The sequence below is a fragment of the Aulonocara stuartgranti genome (genome assembly GCF_965226115.1).
Source record: "Aulonocara stuartgranti genome assembly, chromosome: 7".
Lineage (NCBI taxonomy): Eukaryota > Metazoa > Chordata > Actinopteri > Cichliformes > Cichlidae > Aulonocara > Aulonocara stuartgranti.
In genome coordinates, this window is record NC_138945.1 from 10,238,345 (window position 1) to 10,258,542 (window position 20,198).

General features: G+C 39.7%; 1 protein-coding gene across 2 annotated transcripts in view; it reads left to right on the forward strand.

The window, feature by feature from the left end:
- Positions 1 to 431: 431 nt before the first annotated feature.
- Positions 432 to 20,198, forward strand: part of necab2 (N-terminal EF-hand calcium binding protein 2) — a 146,511-nt gene continuing 126,744 nt past the window's right edge. For both annotated transcript variants that reach the window (XM_082540536.1, XM_082540537.1), the window contains exons 1-2: positions 432 to 837; positions 5,028 to 5,052. In XM_082540536.1, coding sequence (XP_082396662.1) covers positions 511 to 837; positions 5,028 to 5,052 — 352 coding nt within the window. In that variant the 5' untranslated portion in view covers positions 432 to 510. The remainder of the gene's footprint in view (positions 838 to 5,027; positions 5,053 to 20,198) is intronic.

Sequence of the window (20,198 nt, forward strand, 5' to 3'; positions counted from 1 at the left end):
ACCAAAGGTTAGAGCTGTCACATAACACTGATCCGCTAATGACTCCTTTTTACTCCATGAGGAAAATCCTCTGATCCACCCATTGCCACACATAACTGATGGCCCACACCTCCTGTTGTCACTGTGGAAGGAATAAACTGTGCCACGATCTCCAGTCAGATTCAGATAGTTCAAAGTGATCTGCAACTTTGCTATTTTACAACACCATGAAAAAATAGTCCCGTGTTTTTACACTGTAAGAAAAGTATTAGCAGTGGAGGCGAGATATTTTAGCACTTGTAAATACGAAAGCGTTGATAATAACACTAAAATAAAAAGTGTAATAAACTCACTTAAATCTCCAAAGCTGTTAAATATCAGCGCCTACAAGCACGTATGGGTAGATAGGGTAGCTCTGTAGGGGTGGATGTGATTTGGGGTGGGTGCTGTGATGTAAGAGGGGAGCTGGGGTGGGGGTGGGGGTTCTCTCTCCCCCCATAGAGCGCAGCATGAGCGCTCCGCAGCAAAAGGATGTGTGAGCAGGCAGCGCGCTACTGTAGGGACGGAGTCCACAAACTGCTGAACAAAGAACAAGCCAAACTTCGAGCCCAAGAAAGCCGCGAGCAGCCGAACCCCGTAGCCGGTCAGGACAGCGAGTCCGCAACGGCAGCGCAGTCCGGAAACAGCGGCGCCCAGCCCGGTGGAATCGACGGGCTCGTCCGCTGGATCGTCACCAAAATGAGCGACAACAAGAACATCTCCAGCCGGGAGTACGCCTCCAGTAAGGAGGAGGTGGCCGTGGCTCAGGAGCAGTTCTTCGCTCCGGAACCGCGGAGAGGCATCTCCGTTATTTTGGATGTGAGTATGGAAATGCACCGGTTTGGCGGGTGCAGGGCGGGTGGTTGCTGGGTATGAAGACATCCAGCGCGTACGGACCGGTGCAGTGCGCACTTACGCGCAGATACTCGTGGCTTGGTAGAGTAGGCGGAAGATTTGACACTTTGGTGATGAATGTGGAAGCCCGGGAGCAGCCTCAACGCGCTGAGCTCAGTTTCCATATCTTTCCTGAATGACCCATCCAAAAAATTCACTGTACTTTTATTGCATCTTATTAAGCAATATTCTCTTATGCGTCTTTGTTCACCTCTTCATCACCAATAAAAGTCATGCATTTATAGTCGAGAGGCAGCTTTACTTTTACTCCTGGCTTTACTGTCAGTCCAACGTGCAGTAGCTACGCTCACACCAATTTTATGACTGCTATTTAATTATTCATGAGAAAGTCTTACTACCATATTGTTATTGATCCATTCCTTACAGCCACTGCTTAGTATTCTCACTCCTGATGTAATACCTTTCTGTTATCAGACAGCTAATAACTGAGCAGCCTTCCTGCATTAAAAGTGGCACTTAGCGCAGTGCTGATTTGGGTCAACTCATCAATACTATTGGGTTACTTTTCATCTTGGCGGCTGTAAATGTTTCCCCAGGAGATCTGATGATGCTGCTTTATTAGGGTAAAAAAAAAAGAGAGAAAGTAGTTCAGCTTCTGCAAAATCCTGACCCAGACCTAAATAATCTGATAGGGTGGTAAAGAAGGGGGTCCATGGAAAACTAATTATGATCAAGACCAGTGCACCAATGTATCCTAGAACCCTAGTAAACTCATTCTGTCTGTGTTTGTGTGTAAAGGATGTTGTGAGGGGTGTAACCTAGTTTGCTGAGTTTGAGCCAAGCAACTGTCCGCTAAGACAGATGTTACAGTAAAAGTGTTTGTAAGTGAACAAGCAAACAATAAAACTGTGCTGCAGTCATATCTATATTTGAGGAGAGCTTTGTTTTCATTGTATATGCATGTATGTGTTCATATTTCATTTTCTGATTAAAGGTCCTGTTGGATTGTTGTTTTTTCCACCCTCTCACTCCCTGTTAGAAATGTGCCATACTCTCTCAGAGTGGCTGACTTCCTGATATCAGCTATGAACTCATTCTGGCATTTTCTCTTGAGTCCTCTGCAACGTCTTCAACTTTGAAATGTTAATCGTTTCTTCATTTTCCAATATTATTGACTCCAGAGTTATTATTGTGGTGAACAAGTCGAGACCAAAGAGGTTTGAGTGATTGCTCTGCACGTGCGCATGTGCCTGCGGTCAGCGCTTCCCTCATTAGATCCTCAGCCTGCTTGTTTTTCCTTTACTGTTCAAGTCTTCGCCTGCATCTTAACCCCACTGTACCTTTCTCGCTATTCATTAAATTCCTTTCATCCTTTGTCTCTTCCTTTTCCTTCCCTTCTCTCCTCACCTAATTTCCTCCATATCCTTCTTGCCCCTCCCCCTGCCCAGAAACCTACATTCTTGATAAGGTTAGAGATGGATGCAACACTCTCCTCTGCCTCTGTCTTCTTTTTCTATTTTGCCGGATCTTCTCTCCTCTGCTGTCGCTCGTTTTCTTCTCACTCTGTGTTTCTGTTACGACTCTTTACAAAAACACACAAACGCGCACGCACACACCGCCTCTTCATCGCAACACTTTGCCTCCTCTCCAAGCTTGTTTGTTTCCAGTAGCTCCAGAGTTGGCTCTTTTTCTGTGGAGTTGAGTGCACCCCAGGGTGCAGCCGGAAAGCAGAACAATGCAGAGCAGCTTGTCATTTGGAACGCCACTCGTCTCAGCAGTTAATGATTTTCTCTTTGGCCTGTTGAGATGGCTGCAAATGCTGTGTGAATGCACCACTTATTTAGAGTTTAACATGCCTCATGCTTGTAAGTGCAATATATATCAGTTTGTGCACTAAAAAGTGGGACCTTTTCTCAAGTTTTCAAATTGCATTCATGATTATTGACCACACTATTTAGATTCCTTTAAAATTAAGGCTGCAACTAACTGTAAACTCATTATTTGTTCCGCTAAGTCTACAAATCATATAATGGATTGATTAACATTTATTTCAACTAATGTGAGAAAATATGCTAAATATGATAAGGAAAAGCATAAAATCCTCGCATTATAGCACCAGGAAACAAAGAACGGCTGTCATTTTTTGCTTCAAAAATAGCCAGACCATGAAGAAATCAAAATGGTTGCTCATCCATTTAAATAGATTCTGATTTAAACAGTGAAATCTTTCTTTTGACATTTACACAAAGCGTTATTGGGGAAAGTATGAAGTAAGTCTAGAACTTTCCTGGCAGTTGCAAAGGTTATTGCAGAAGACCATTTATAAATATTTCTGCAGTTCTGTTCTCAAATGTGATTAAAAGAAATATGCCTACTTCACACATTCAAATCCCATCCACATAATGCATGGTGTAAGTTAAGATTAAACATGGCCAAAAAATTTTTATATCACGAGGTCAGATTATGGGCAACTAATCACTGTAATCCAAAAGCCAGGCTTCAGATCTCCCTGAAAACTCATTTTTTTCTACTCCCAGGTCCATATGATATCAGTGAGAGCTTCCATCCCTGATTTGTTCATTTGAGGGATATAAATCTTGCTGTGAGCACAGTCTCCAACAATCTTTTATTTCTAAGGGGCAGCCATTCAAAAGAAAGCTATTCATTTTATTTTAGTGAGTGTTTGAACACGGGAGCTTTAGGCTAGAATTAAATTTTTAAAAAGAGGATTAAAAAAACCCCAATTGTGCATGCAGTTGCAACTACTGCAGAGTCAAGAATAAAGATATGAAGCTGGAAATGAACATAACACGTCCTTTTAACATCTATCTTTTCTTGTCTCTCTTAGCCGCTGTGGATACCTTTGAAAATGAGTCCCTATTCTCCCAGTAAAAGCACTTTCCTCCTACAGAATCACTTTCTTTTCCTTCCGTATGTTTTAGTAGTTATAGTTTCTAACAAAACGTGCCTTAAAAATTTGGTTATGTTTCTCACAGTCGGAATTATTAATACTGTCTTCTTCTTTTCTGTCTTGCCTGCCTTATTTCATTGTGCCTCCCTCACCGCATCTCCCTCTGTGTTTTTCAATTCGTCGCTGTGCTGAATTCTGGCACTCCTCAGTATGATCGCTTCATATCGCACTCTGAAACGCTGATGAGAGTACCAGTCCTGACATAGGGAAGGAGCTTTCACTCAAGCTATAAATTGTGATGCACAAACACACAGCAAGTAATCATCAATCAGCTACAGATCAGTGACTTCGTTTTGTGTGTCTGCATGTTTTCATCTTCTTACGCACTAATAAACTTTTCACTTGTGCGGCTCTTAACAAACCCTTATCGCACACCACTGCACCTTATCTGGTTTTAGATACGTTTTATTTCAAAGTGTGTTTGTGTGCCAGATTCAGCCTTTGTGTGGATTCAGTGTATGGACTGCAGAGCTCTCCTATAAGGGCCGTGTTGGAAGTAAAAGTCAAAACAGTGAATGGTAGACTGATTATTTCTATTGCCAGTTATTCGCTGTCTGGATTCTGCTCCAGAGAGAGAATTAGTCATTCTCTTACTCACTTTAGAATAACTGCTTTTGTTTATGTTTCCACAATTCAGCAGAGTTTTAGTTTTCATTCATTTTTTCCAGACTCGTGTAATGTTATCTGTTCACTAGCTGAACAAATGGAAATCATGGTCCCAGTCTTATCTTTTGCACGTAGATTACAGCATTGAAGACTGGCCAAAAAAAGTTTTTGTTCAAAATTTTGTTACAATGAAAATAATGATTTATTTCCTTTTTTCATAAATTTTTTTTATAAAAATATGTCTGGACCTTCATCATCATTGTTGTATGATTTTTTGACCAGAAATTAGTTTTCTGAATTCACAATGACCTCGACCTTGATATTAATTTAAAGCAATTTCAGTAATTTTCAGGAAAATTCCAGTGCATTCCTCAGGATTCAGTACTGGGCCCTGTTCTTTTGTGTGTAATGCTTCCACTGAATACCATAGTTTAGAAATTGTTTTTGAATTGATTTGTTGCATTGACTTGCAAATAGTTTAGAATTGAAATGATCCAGTGTTCCTGTTTATACCTCATGCAAATTACTGCAACACAATTACTCTTACTGACGTCAGTGTTTTGCTTTCTGTTCACAGATTTTCAGAAGAGCTGACAAAGATGGTAAGTGGAATTATTCATTAACATAACCTGACTTATTGTCTTACATATAGCATGCAATATTTGTCGACTTCCCTGCATTTTTGATTCCTTTGACTGTTCCAGTTATAACAAAGTCCTTCTCTTACCATTTGGCAGTCATCTTATTTAAGAAGGGATTTTGAAGTATAAACTAAATAAGCACCACTGAGTTCTGATTAAAACTGCTTAAAATGTTTGCTGACTTTTCTCCAAATAATATCTAAAAAGTTTTTTTTCTCATTGAAAGTTAAATTTTATTGAATTTCCCTACAGATTTCAATTCAGGATTCTATATATACTCATTGTTTTTGTTGCAATGAAAGTCAAGAAGCAATGAAATATCCATTGTATGACCTCAAAAATGCTGCTGTCCACTCTATCTTATTTTCAAATAGTTTGCATCAGCAGTTTTGTTCCCAGGGTGAACAAAAATGGATTGAACCGATAGTGGGAACAACCTGTTCCTGAATTATTTTGTCCTGCTCACACAACAGCGCCTTGAGATTTTCTTGGTCTGAAGCCTTTTGTACACCGGGAAAGTGGCAAACCCTGTCTGTCTGCTGTCTGAGCTGCAGCAATATTTTTAGCATTTTGGGATATTAAAGCGCTTTCTGAGGGGAAGTTTATTTTACTGTGTAGCTTTGCCAGTGAGCAGTTTGTTTATGCCCTGTGGCATCACATGCACTGCTTTCTTCCTCTTCATTTTGATCTCTTCTTTTTCTGTTTTATGTATCTCATCCCCTTCTTCCATGCCCGTTTTATGCTATCGCTGTGTTGTTGGCAAAAAGTATTGAACTAATGAGGAAACAACATAAAAAGTTTAGCTTTTAATAGCAGCCAGATGGCCATTTGCTCTTCCAGTATATGTGTGTGTATGTGTGGGAGGGAAGTGGGGGGTTTCTCTGTCATCTGAGCCGATTATTCATTTGTCTTCACCCTAGTATATCCGTTTATTTATGTATAGATTGGTGTTAACTGCCATGATTTCTGGTGTCAGAAACAGTTTTGCCTGTGGCATCAGCTGTCAACATTTTAAATGCTTGCACTGCTTAAGTACCAACTGCTCTGATACAGAGCGGCATTTAAGGCATGTTTACATTTGCAGTTCACACTGATTTTATCCTGAGCGCAGAAATCGTTTTAGCCATTTAGCAGCTATTTTTCCATCACAAACAGTCTGTGGCAACTTTTTGATGTTGCAGCTCCAAACACACACACATCTGCAAATGTCTGTAAAGAGGCAGAAGTGGGGCGGGGGCGGGGGGTTTGGGAAGTTGCTGCAGTGCCAGAGAAGAGTCAGGAACAAAGATGTTGAGTGGTTGTTGTTCAGGATAAATATTATCTGATGTATGGAATACAGGTTAGAGACAAAAAAACAGTAAGCTCAAGAACAGCTATTTTTAGCCTTCCTCCTCTCTCCTGCGAGAAGAACAGGGAACTGTTTTAACAAGTGTGAGAGAAGAGAGATGCTAATGGGGAAAGGAGGAAACTGTTGGATTACAAAAGAAGGTGCAGGGACAGAGAGATTGACATAAGGAGAGGCGGGGGGCAGAATCTAAAAAGAAGAGGAGCAGAGAAAAGTGAATAAGGAGAGGACTGAGGGAATATGGATCATTTATCTCGCAACATGGCAGTAATTGAGCTTCAATTTGCTGAATTCTGTCTTTAAATTCATAGTGCAGAGTTCACAGCTGGTATCTCTGCCCCCAAGCTGCAGAAGTTGCTACAAGCTGGATAGTGTGTGTGTGTGTGCATGTGTGTGTGTGTGTTGTGTTTTATGCATCCAAATCTACGGTAAATCTAAGCACTGGTGAGCAGAGATGGGAAAAAAGTAATCGGATTACAGTAACGCGTTACAGGTAATGCGTTACTGTAATCCGATTACTTTTTTCAAGTAACGAGTAAAGTAAGGGATTAGTATTGCAAAAACGGTAATTAGATTACCGTTACTTTCCCGTAGGAATGCTGCATTACTGGGTTACTAAAACCGTGATTTTTTGCGAGAATGTCTCATGCAGTGCTTTCTTCCTCTTCATTTTGATCTCTTCTTTTTCTGTTTTATGTATCTCATTGCCTTCTTAGTGTGACCTTTGTGAAAACAGCTGTGTGCAGATCAACAGTGGATCATATATCGAGTGTGGAAGAGAGTATGAGCGTGTAGCGTTTAAAGCATGGAAGTACGGAAGTACTGACCTTACTTTGAGTTTGATTCCATAAAAAGTGACAAAAACATTAGTGTCCGTTGTGCGTGGGAAGAAAACTTCTTTTTACACCGAAAAAAACCCTAAACAAGCTCCAAGTGCGCAACGTTGTAATGGGAAACTCACAGAGAAACTCGCGGATTCTTCCACTGACCGCTGCAACACACCTGCACCAGGGTAAACCTCCGCCTGCTCTACTCCTGCTTTAATGGTGAAAATAGAGCAAAAGGACCGCTAGTCTTTGACTTAATTTATTTTCTGCTGTGTTTTACTTGCATCTATTTGAAAGAGTGAGTGTAAACACAAAAAATATTTTATTTTATGTGCTGGAATGTGCAGAAAATAGCTTTAAATGTTAAACTAATTTATTCAAGTCAGAGAATGTTGCATATAATTAAATTTTTGCTTGATGCATAAATTTAAAAGGTTAGAACTAATAAAACAAGTTTTAAAAGGAGACTTTTCCATTTGATTACATTTTGTATGATGGGTTATGCAGAAAAAGTAGAATTGGGCTGAAAGATCTATCGCTTTGTTACCTATTCAGGTTGTAAATCGTGTTTTTAAAAAGTAACTAAGTAATTAATTACTTTTGAAAATAAGTAATCAGTAAAGTAACAGGATTACTTTTTGGGGGAAGTAATCAGTAATTAGTTACTGATTACTTTTTTCAAGTAACTTGACCAACACTGCTGGTGAGTAACTTTGGTGTTTGTTAATGTATACGGTAATATGAGCATGTGTGCATCAGTATGCGTAAGCCTGTTTAGAAGTGCTGTTTATTTATGTGTGTGTGAGTAAGTGTGTGTGTGGCATTATCAGGGCTGACACACAGGCATTGTTATGCAGTCGGTGGAGTGTTTCAGCAGCCAATAAGGCTCTGAAATAGTTACATCATTTGACAGCTCTTAGTTCACTTTTTTGCACTTGCAGCAGCACCTTTAATATGCCATCAGACTGCTGCAGTTTAGACTGTGAAATAGAAATGTTATGAAATAGTAATCCAGGGACGCTGTTTTAATCAGGTCTGTGTTTGCTCACTTAATGACATTTTGATTTGTAGCACACGGGGGGGGGGGGGGAAGTCAACTAATTTAATACACAAGTTAATTAATCTTGAAATTTGTAAAAGAAAAAAAAAACAAACAAACATGTATTCAAACATATTTTTAACCTCCATGATTTACCTTTTACCTTCTTGTTTGATTAACTGTAGGTTTGATGAAATCCTGGAACTGTGTTACAGAAACAAAGCAGTCAACTCTATTTTTCTTAAACCTGGTCCTTACCCTAAATATGATAGTTATCATACAGTTAAAACAGAGATTGACGACGTTTCTGTACTTTGGTCTCTGCACCATTGAAGTTGAATATTAACTAGAACTAGGCCTTCATCTTCTGACTTTTGTTTCTGAGAGACCCTCATTTAACCCTCTCAGGCTCAAATTAAACTTTTTGTTGCTAATGCACAACCAAGTCCTGCAGTGGTACTTCTGAGTAAAAGAAACTCAAAAAATATGTATATGGGGTAATCGGGTTGTTAGTTTTTAACTGTTGCAAATCGGCAACGCCTGCTTCGAGAGGGTTGAAATCTAGTTTATACGAAACTCACTTGTTGGAACCTGTTGTTGTTTTTTTTCTGGTGAATTAATGAACACACAGTGAACCAGTGGTAAGACACAATCAGTCCATCCATCCAATTATAGTGCACACTGTGAAGCTGGAACCATTCAGAACATTTCATTTAATATTTAATAAAATGCTTTAAGAGTGTTTGATCATTTTCAGAACTTAAGGTCTTGGTTTAGTTGACTGATTCCCAATGTTTTGCTTAACCAGCTCATCAAATGAGTTTATAAGCTTCAGTCACACAGAGACCGATTCATGACCATCCGGCAGCCCCTGGTCGCTTGGGAACAATGTGTATTCTCTGGCTAGCTGGCAGAGGAGGGTGCGACCTGAACAAAGCTTCCTTGTGATTGCTTCGGTTCCTAGCAGATTGCTGTGGTCAACGGTAATTTGCGAATCAGGCACTGCAAACGCTTGCTAACTAAACACTAAATGGCATAAAATGGCATCAAGTGATGAAAACATTTTTGTTGTTTCCATTTTTACCAGGAACAACTTTCTTGCACATTTGTAAAAACTGCTGTGCTTTGTTAGAGGTTACTGTCTTTTTAGGTACTGAATCATCATTGGAGGCTGACATCTCTTGCTGTCAGAGATTGCTGGGCTTGAATCGTTGTTAAGTGCATTGGAAACTTAAATGCACGGTGTTGCTATAGCAATGATATTGCATTATGACATTTTTATATATCACCTAAAAATGTATACCAGTATTATATTAGAGAATATGATATGGCACAGACCTAGTTGTCATTTAGGTTTATTTTCTATTGTTGGGTGTTTGATTGTGAATTATGTAAAAACCTTAAAAGACTGTAGAAGTGTCAGGAATGTGTGCAGAACAGCATGTGCACTCATTTTTCTTTGTCCTTCTTCAAGCTCTTCAACCGCTCAGGAGAAGTTTAATCAGACATTGTAAATGATAGCACCTGTGTAGATGAACCATGGGCACGTCACCTGATTTAATTAAGGAAAAAACCTCTTTCATGACACTTTGACGCTTGGATACATAAACTAGTGAAACATGGAGGAGTTTTGTGTATGTGCTCTCAGCATTTAGCTGTTTTAGGGTTGTTGTTTTTTTTTCTCGCCTCGTGACTCATCAGCCATCTGCTAATTATCACAGTGTTTGACATAAAGACAGAAAGCAGAAGGAGTTTAGGGAGGCTTGTTTATCTGTGCTGTCAAGGCTAGATAGAATTACAGCATTACAGCTTAAAGCAAATAGAAGGGTGCAGCTGCTCAGTGTGGCCAAACATAGTTGCATTAATTAAAGTGACTTCTTCATTTTGTTGGTATTTTGCTTGGAGAATCTAGTTTTCCCTGGCGTTGTACATCACCTCCTCCTGTCAGACCACCTGTGGATCTGTTCTAAATTTTCCGTCTCTTCGCTACTTTTTCTGTCATTGTAGCTGAATAGAAATCAAGCTCATTTGGGGAACCTGACACTGACACTTCAACCTTCGTGAAAGCTGAATTTGCTTGTTAGTTATCTGGTAAATCAGCAGACCATCTGCCAGCTAATGAGACTTTTTTTTCTCTTATGTATTAAAAATACACTATTTTAAATGATTTGTGCTCAGTGTTCAGTTTTAACGGGAATCATGTCAAAGAAAAAGCATGATCACCATTTCATGAACACCTCAGTGTTTGTATGTGATAAGAGATGATGGGTTGTATTATTCATTTCACTGCTACTTCATAAAGCACTTCATTAGGGACACTTGGACAATCTACTGCAATTATAAATATTAAGATTACGTTTTTATTGACATGAATTGCCGATCCTTGCAGAACAGGTCCCATATTGATCCCTGATTAATTAATTTTCTAATTAAGTCTCACATAGGATTTTAATAAGTGGTGCTGAAGGTCCTACAGTGTCTTTTTACTTTGCAAGCTTAAGGCCTATCAACTTCTCATTAGTCATCATAATCGATTAAAATTGGTCTTTCCTCTTTGCAAACTTTCCATCTTTGCAAAAAATATTTTTTGACAGCACTCATTGGATGGATCAAAATTTAGACCAATGAGGAAGTCTGAAGAACTCAGAGAAGATCTAAGGAGAACTGTAGCATTTACACAAGGAGATTCCAGGAGCATCATCTCAAACAGTTGTACTTAAATGCAAATTCTTTGAATGTGTAACCACTTTGCCAAGGTCTGGAAGAAGACCCAAAGTGTCACCTGAGGAAAGTGATTAGGATGTTTAGGAATAGCCCAGAGACCACCATGCCTCAAGATAGACATGAACTAGAAACTGCTGGAACACCAGCATCACTGCATAGAGTGATGCTGGGTTTTATGTGGCCATAGACTGGGAGGATGTTGACAAAGAAGAAAGCCCCAGTTCCTGAAAATGTGGAGAAAAGCTTTATGGACACATAAGATAAAGATTGAGCTATCCGGACACAATGACACGAGGTATGTCAGAAGGAATAAAGGTGAGGCTTTCAGACCTAACAACACTGTACCTGTGGTGTTTTGGAGCTGTCTTGTTGCAGGGTTACTGGTACAATTCACAAAGTGGATGGAATAATGAATAAGGTGGATCACCTCCAAATTTTCCAGCTTTATCTCAGATCAACTGCTAGGACACAGTTGGGTGTTCCAACAGGAAAATGATCCCAAATGCACAATAAAAATGATTTTGGGGATGGATAAAGCAACCTAACATTGAGCTTCTGTAATGGTCTTCTCAAAGCCCTGACTGAAACCCTATTGAAAGTGCAGGAAATCCATCCATCCATCCTTAGTTTCTTCCTTCCTCTTATCCAATTGAGGATCACAGCAGGGCACCAAATTAAATGAACATCTTACAAGAAGAGTGTTCACACATCCAGTCAGAATTATGCCAGAAGCTTATTGATGGCTACAAAAGAATCTGGTTGAGGTGCAATTTGTGAAGGGACAGAGACATCCAAGAGTTCAAAGAAACCAGTAAAATCCCCAAATCTCCAAGACATTCATGCCCATAAACTGTATATAAACTTCTGACCACAACTGTATGTGTTCTTAATAAAGTGTTTGGTAAGCATATATCAAGACGGATGTTTGTAACTGATTCTCCAATGGCTTGTTCGACTTCAAATTTGAGCTATAAACTTCTTTCCATATTGTTCTTGATAACTTTTTGTTCTTTAGTAATTTTGACTCTTAAGCATGAGAGTTTTCAGTTTTACATTTTTACAGGTTCTTTGGTTGAACTTGGGTTAGAAAGTAATTTTGGTTTAGGTTTAGAGACACCCTTTAATGATTTTTAGCATGTTAAAAAGCTACATTTACCATGACATTTGTGTTGCTATGGTAAAATGACAGTATGTAGATTGCAGAACCACATGTCGCAGCAATAACCTGAAGTCTTTTACATTGCCCTGCTTAAGATCCCACCACAGAATTTCACTCAGGTTGAGGTCTGGACTTTTCCTGGGCCATTGTAACAGCTTGATTCCTGTGGTGTGCTTGGGATAATTTTCAAGACATAATTTGGGCCAAGCTTTAGCTCTTGGACAAATGGCTTCACATTTGACTGTAGAATAATTTGGTATACAAAAGAGTTCATGGTCAACTCAATGACTGCAAGGTGTCCATGTCCCTTGGCTGCAAAACAAGCCCAAATCATCACCCCTCTGCTTGAAAGTACAAGGTGTTTGTGCTGATATACTGTATTTGGTTTTTGCCAAACAACGGGACATTTTTTGGCCAAAAATCTCCACTCTTGTATGTCCTAGGACATTGTTTAAGAAGTGTTTTGGTTTATTCGAGTACTGCTTTGCAAACCTAGACCGTGTTGCCATTTCCTTTTTGGAAGAAGAGACTTTCGCCTGGCAATCCTTCCAAACAAGTCTTACTTGTTAAGTCTTGTACAGTCATGAACCTTAACATTTTACGTGCTAATGGGCCTGTAGAGCTGTAGCTCTTTTTATTAGTTTTTATTTTTTACAATTTTCTGAGCATTGCGTGGCCTTGGGATAAATTTGCTGAAACGTCAGTTCTCAAATCCTGTGGAAGCTAAAAATCTGATTATTTTTATTATGATCTAAACAAAATCTTAAACCTGAAGAGAGTGTGCTTTACTAGTACTGCAGCTGCAGAAAGTGGAAGAGTGTGATATGTATGGGAATGACAAGCAACATTCAAACTGGATGGTTTTCTTGCTGTTATCATATTGCCAGTTTAGTGGTTTTAACAACTAGAGCAATCACAACAAAATGTTATTTGAAAATTAAATATATCATCTGTCTTACTATATACTTTAAACAAAACTAGGCCTACAAGTAACACTGAAGTTTTAAAGTTGGCATCGATTTCTGGCAGACTTGACAAATATGTGTTTTTTTTTAAAATCAAAATGTAGTGAAATATTAGAAAAAACATGTTTGTTCAAAGTTTCAGGGCAACAATTAGTTTGATAATCTTACATTTAAACTGAGTGAATAGCAATTTAAAGAAATTAACATTTGAAGTGCTTTTTCTTCATTTCTGTGAGGTATTTATATCTATAATTTTCTGTCTGATGAGCTCTAGTCTCTCACAGATTTGTGGCACAGCTGCCAAGACTTTACAGGCTCACAGAGAGGAAAATGTGGGTGAGACTGGAGGGAAATTAATAATAAGTAATGATCAAACAGACCAAAATAGTGGGAAGGAAGAAAAGTTTGAAACAAGAAATGAAAGAAAACATTGCAACAGTCTGAGAAGGTGTCAAAGGAGGAGGAATTTAAATACGTGGAGGGAAGATGAGGACAGGGGTTCGGGTGAAGTGAAGTATTGCTGGGGGTATAATGAAAAGAGGAAAAGCAAGATATTAGTCAGTCAGACAAACTGACAGGTGGCAGACATGAGGGAGAGGCAGGAGTGAGCGATGAGGCAGTGCAGACAAAAAGTATTATGGCTCTGTACGCAGCATTTAGTTCATGGGTTATTCAGCAGGAGCTGGCTGATTTACTGCAAGTACACGGGTCCTGAAAAGAGGACAGAGGGAGCGCATCTCTGCTAGCTGTCAAACCTTTTTCAGGCTTGACATCTTCAGGTATTTTGACATGTAGTCTCTTTGTCCACTTTCTGAATTAAAACCACCGGTCACTTCAATTATGAAGGGACGGTAACTGCGGGAAATTCGGTGTGATCTGGCTGGAGTGTTTGCACACGAGTAAGTTGGTCAAATATTCTCAGGCCATCTTTCTCTGCATTTAATGCATTGCAGACAAGGAGGATAATGAGAGTGGTATTGATCTGCTCATCTAATTTGCCACCAGAATATAAACGTATTTCTCAAAATGTCAAACTATTTAAATTGAAATGTCATCATTATTTTTAACTTTGACAGAGTTGTGTGCTTATTGGTTGCTTGTTTCATTGGCCGACAGCCAACCGGCCAATCATTCACCCAGTCCCCAGCTGAGTTAGACAGGCCGGGCGTAGGCTTTTCAGCATACGGACTTCATATTGACCAACTGGTCCTCAGTTTGTGTTCGGTTAGCGAGAAAGCTTCTCTACCACTCTGAAACCCCACCGTGCTTGAATCGTAACCCCGGCTATATGCAGAGAAAGATGAGTCAAACCTCCACACAGTAGCAGTGTCGCTCATTAAGTTGTAGCAACATTAGAAGGAGTCGTGTAGATTCATCAAAGACTATAAAATTCTAAATTTAATTCAAAACCTATTCTTGACAGAAATGTATTAAAAATTGTATTTTTTTAAATTAATGGTATAGCGTAGGAATAATAAGGATTAGTAAACTGATATTGAGGGGACTATTTTTTGTTTTTTACACTTCTCTGGGTAGTTTAGGTGCTAGAAACAGTTCTCTAATTGCATCTCCGATGAGAATGAAGTTTAATTTTAACAGCAGAATCTTAAATGTTTTGCATGCCATTTATCAAAATTACTAGTTAGAAAGCAAAAATGGGGAAGCACTGGAGCTGTAGATGCTGCAGCTCTTTATTTAGCCAGTCATCAGAATGGTGTCATGTGTATCTAATTACCTGCAGTCTTTAATCACTGACACTGTTGCTAACAAGCCCCAGAGTGCCGCACGCTGAGGGAGACAGACGGATGAGAGAACAGAGAGGGGAAGTTGTGTCAGAGCAGCGAAAGGAAATAAAAAGATTTGCCATCACTCTCCAGTTTTCTCTCGGCTTCAAGTAGACGTTCCTTATATAATAACTGCAAGTTGTAGATGCTAAATATGCTGGTGTTGCTACTGTCAGAGCTCTTAATAAAAAGCTCTTCCTTATTGTTGGAAACCTAAACATGTGAAGTTTATCAGCTCTGAGACATCACCTCAGCATTATTTTATCTAATAAAACCAAACAAAGCAAAATGCATGTCTTTGTGACTCCTCAGTGTTGTTATTGGCTGTAGGGGCATTCAAGACTGGAGGTTTTCTTCTACCACACTCATCTCAGTATTCCAGTGTGTGTACTGGCTCCAGGGTTATGGATGGGTGGCTGGCTCTTCTGAAGTTGCTTAATTAAAAGTCTGGATACGAGTTTCAACACCATACAGTCTGCGGCTTACAGCACAGCACTTCAGCAGAGCCATACTTTTGTTTTCCATTTGTGTGTATCCGAAGACATTTGATTAGTGTGAAGCCTGTAAAATGCCTTGTGTAATTACAGTAAAACAAGTGTGTGGGCTTGGCTCGCTCGGTTTGAAACATGCTGCTCAATGCTGGAGCAGGATTTTTAGTTTACAGTGGAATATGCGCTCCTGAAATACAAGATTTTCTATTGGGGCTTGTCATCTTTGGGCAGACCCCAGCTCCCCAGATCCCGTTCTTTAGGCACCTACACACTGTGAGATTTTATCAGACTCGTAAGTTAATTGCATGCCTTGCTGTGCTACACGGAGCCAAGAAACTCGGGTAATATATACTCTTTGGCGCATGTAGGCTGTACAACAATACTACTTATTCAAAGCCAAGACAAATTGGTGTTATTTCTGGGAAGACACCAACTCGATATTTAGAATTAATATCCGTCCAATCCTGGCTCAGTAAACTAGATCAGGTATTGGTGGCGATATAGATAACTCATAAAAACAAGACTTAACTCGATTTTCTTCTTTGTTGCAATCTCCAACATTTGATTTTGATTTTTTTCATTTATTTCACTTAAGATTCATCCATCCATTCGCTTCCGCTTATCCTTTTCAGGGTCGCGGGGGGCGCTGGAGCCTATCCCAGCTGTCATAGGGTGAAAGGTGGGGTACACCCTGGACAGGTCGCCAGTCTGTCGCAGGGCCAACACACAGGGACAGACAACCATTCACTCGCACATTCACACCTAGTGGCAAGTTGGATTATCCAATTAACCTATCCCCACAAGCTGCATGTCTTTGGACGGTGGGAGGAAGCCGGAGTACCCGGAGGGAACCCACACAAACACGTGGAGAACATGCAAACTCCACACAGAAAGACCCCGGCCTGATGGTGGATTGAACTCAGGACATTCTTGCTGTGCGGCAACAGTGCTAACCACCGTGCCACCGTGCTGCTCTCACTTAAGATTGTTTTGTCAAATTGAGCAGTGCACCATTTCACAGTCCTATTGGTCAGTAGGCTTTGGTTGCTTTCACATTGGTTGTCTTTTAGTTGGTAACATGGTGTATACCCAACTTCAAGTGATGCTGAGCTGTATCTAGCAAGAGAGCAGATTTCTCATGTTTTATTTCTGTCAGATTATCTCTATTCTTTCTTTAAATATGAAAGGATCGAGTAGATGGAGTATACCAACTAAGGGACAACAGACAAAATCCGCCAAATCAAGTTAATCTGAATGTACATGGTCAAGGCATGTTGTTTACCACAAAGGGTATATGCATGTTTTTACAGTGCCCACAGCGGCAGATCTGAGTCAGTAAATGTTGTGATGGAGGAGTGAGCTAATGTGAAGGAAACAAAGTAAAAAGTCACCAACAGAAGAAGGAGACCAGAGAAGGAGGTCTGTGTGTCTTTGTTCACAGTCTTAGTCACCTGGATTTGCATCAAAGGCTGTGAGTTAAGACGCCCTTTGAAGACGTTTTCCTCACCTGAAGCTTTCTGCCCTCTGCTTTTTCACCTGCAATATTTGTACAGTACCAAAACTGCAGGAGGACAAAGCTGAAATGGAAACCCTTTAGCTACAGTAGAGGCATTTTATAAAGATGCTTTTGTTATTATAGAAGTGGAGAGAATGGTGGGATTACATTTGCCCTTTCTTTTATGTAGCCATTTAAATTCTTCCTAACTCAAACAGTAAATGAAAAACCTTTAAAAAACTACATATTTAAACAAAGACCCATTAACTATCTCCCCCCCCCCCCCCCCCCTCTCTACACACTATACCACCTTTAAGATGTTGTACCTGTAATGAAATGATTCCACATTCAGCATGTTTTGCTTTGGATTATTTTTGGATTATTAACAGGATCTCTGTTACAAATGTAAGACACTTTGTACCCTGTGGTCTTTGTGGATTCTTTTAGTTGTGCCAAATAAGCCTGGTTGGCTACAATAACATATGTCACTGTGGGCTTAAGTGGCGATATCATCTGAATTTCAGGAGTGGGACCACGCCTCATTCTATATATGCCCCCTTCACCAATACCTTCTGTTCTCATTTCCATACCCCACCGCCCAGGCACCGCTGCCAGTCCCCTTCGAGCCCTTCCCCAAACCACAGCACCAGTTCACGGTCTCTCATCCATCATCGCTCATCGTAACTTAGGATGTGGTCCCAGCTAGTGAAACTCTATTAGAGAATTTGGGCACCAAGAGCATGGGGATTCTGTCAAGTGCCTTCAATTTGTGTGTTTAAGCTTTTCCTATACCTATTTCCAAAAAGGTATAGGAAAAAACTCCCCTCTTCCTGTTCAAATGAACTATATAATCTTGGATTAAGCCTGTTTTGGACCATATTCATGTATAATATTGCACCATTTGAGATCACACCCTGCCTCTAACAATACCAGAACAAAGTAAAAATCCTGTATTCATCCCTTTAGAGGTCACGTGTGTTTCTTTTTGCCACCATTTGATCCAAACAAAATCTTTTCCAGATACAGCGTTATGAGTTATATTTCTCTTCTTCTTTTTTCTCCTTGACCTTCAGGTGACTCCTTCCCTTCTTCTTTTTTTCTCTTCCTTCCACCTTTTCGCACCAAGGCTTTTTAAACTGGGCCTTTGTGTTTTTGTGGCAGGGCTCCCTGACTGAGCTACATTTGGCAGCGTTGCTAAAACAAAGCTAATCTGCCTGCAGGATAAGTTGGAATTCGCCTTTCTAGTCTCACTCCTGGTCCTTCCCCTAGTGTTACTGAGCCGTCTCGACTTATCTTTCAATATCCCTCCTTCTGCTTTACTCTGAGATAGCGTATCATCCAGCACCTGATGATGGATGTGTAATTATGTCTGTTCTACTTTTCTTTTCCCCTCTAGATCCTTCCTTAATTACGTGATCTGATACAGGGAGCTAACAAACAAAAGGAAGGGCAGGCAGCAACTAAGCTAAAGTCTGCTAGAGTAGCTTTGCATGATTTGCAGTTCCAAAAAATATTTCTCTGTTGCTTCTTAATGCAGACCCTCAATTCTCCAGTTCCTCCCCTTTTATCTGAAACAAGTCATTTTTAATTTCCCTTCCTTTGAGTCCCCTTTCCTGTGATTGGGTGCCCCTCTCAAACCCAGGGTTTGAACAGCAGTTGGGTGGGGTTTCTGTCCTCACAGCCAAAGCTTTGTGTCTGAGATGACCATATCAGAGTTCTCTCATTCATATCATACAGAACCAAGAGAAGAAGAATGTGTTTTAAAGCAAGTGTTTTTTAAAGCAGTCTGAAATCTGAGCTTTTGGCTCAGAGAGATTATATACTGACCTCATTATCTGAAACTTGATTGTGTTTATTACAAACATCCTGCATTGACACATTATATAAATGACAGAAAGTTTAAAAAGGCATAATAGATCCCTGCCAAACCAATCTAAATCACAGACTGGATTTTGATATTGCATCAACTTTAAGTGTAGTTAAACTGTATAAACCTGAATTTATTTACTGATAATTTCTTATTCTCTATAAAATGCTGACTTTCTCTGATCACCTTGGATTATTGATTGATGTTACAAGAAATAGTAAGAAAAAACTAAAACCAAAGGCCAGTGAAATTATGAGTAATCAGGAAGACTGCAAAGCCTTTAATGAGTCAAACTTGATTCTCTGTTTAAGTGCCGGAGGTATGAGAAGCAATCATTGATTTACTGATGTGACCTTTTCAACCATGCTCTCCATCCGACACACATGCACTAACAAAGCTCCTCCTGAGAATATGCACAAATAGATTACACCGAGTGATTGTGTACGTGCTGGTTTGTATGTAATTCCCATGTGGAATGGGTTAAGGGAAAAGAGTGTTATGTTTTTCTTCAATGAACTGGCAGCTTGCAGCCTATGTAGAGTCTCAGTGTTTTTATGTTGAGCACCCACCAGGATTAAAGATGTTTTATTCTGATTGTGGCTGAGGAGGCTTCCATATCCCACCCTGTGCACAACATGTCATTGACTGGACTAACTACTGTTATTTACTGGGATGAAAGCAAAGTCTGATTTAATGAAGTTTAATTATTAAGCCTATCAGCCCCACTTAACAACACACATGCAATGTGCAGTGTTTGCACTGGCTGTACAGCTCAAACAGTCAAACATGCCAAGAATAAAAATTTGCATCATGTTCTTTTTCTTCTGGCTCTTGTGGCTCAGTCACACTAAAGTAAAAATACAATGGCAACCTCCTTGCAACTAGGAAAAATTGGTGGTTGCCCGGTGATTGCATTCAATTTTTTTTCCAATTACAAGTAGTTGTTGCAATTGCCTTCCAAGGTGAATCAAGAAGTTGCCTGGTAGGATGCAGCCTGTCTCTAAACAGTCACAGTCTGACTTAGACTGACTTGTGAACACTGTCACATTGATTGGTGAAGATTTGCAAAAAAATGCTGTCAACTTTATGTACCATTTTGGATCCAAAGAAACTGCGTCACTGTTTGTGGCAGGTTTTCTATGAAATATTTGGCTGGACTCTAAAAGTAACTAGCTTTTGATGAATTAATTTTGATCAAAATGTCCTATTATAATGTGTGTTTTTGTGTATGGAGTTTTATCACCATTAATTGCTGTATTGTCACAATAGACGTAATACATGTCATTGCCAACTTGACCAAGTCAGTCACAAACCGATAACAGACTAACTCTAACTTATTGTAATTTTATCACCATCACCAAAGTCAGCCAGCTGACTGCAAGTGGTTGCAGGCATGGTCCCCGTTTCAAAG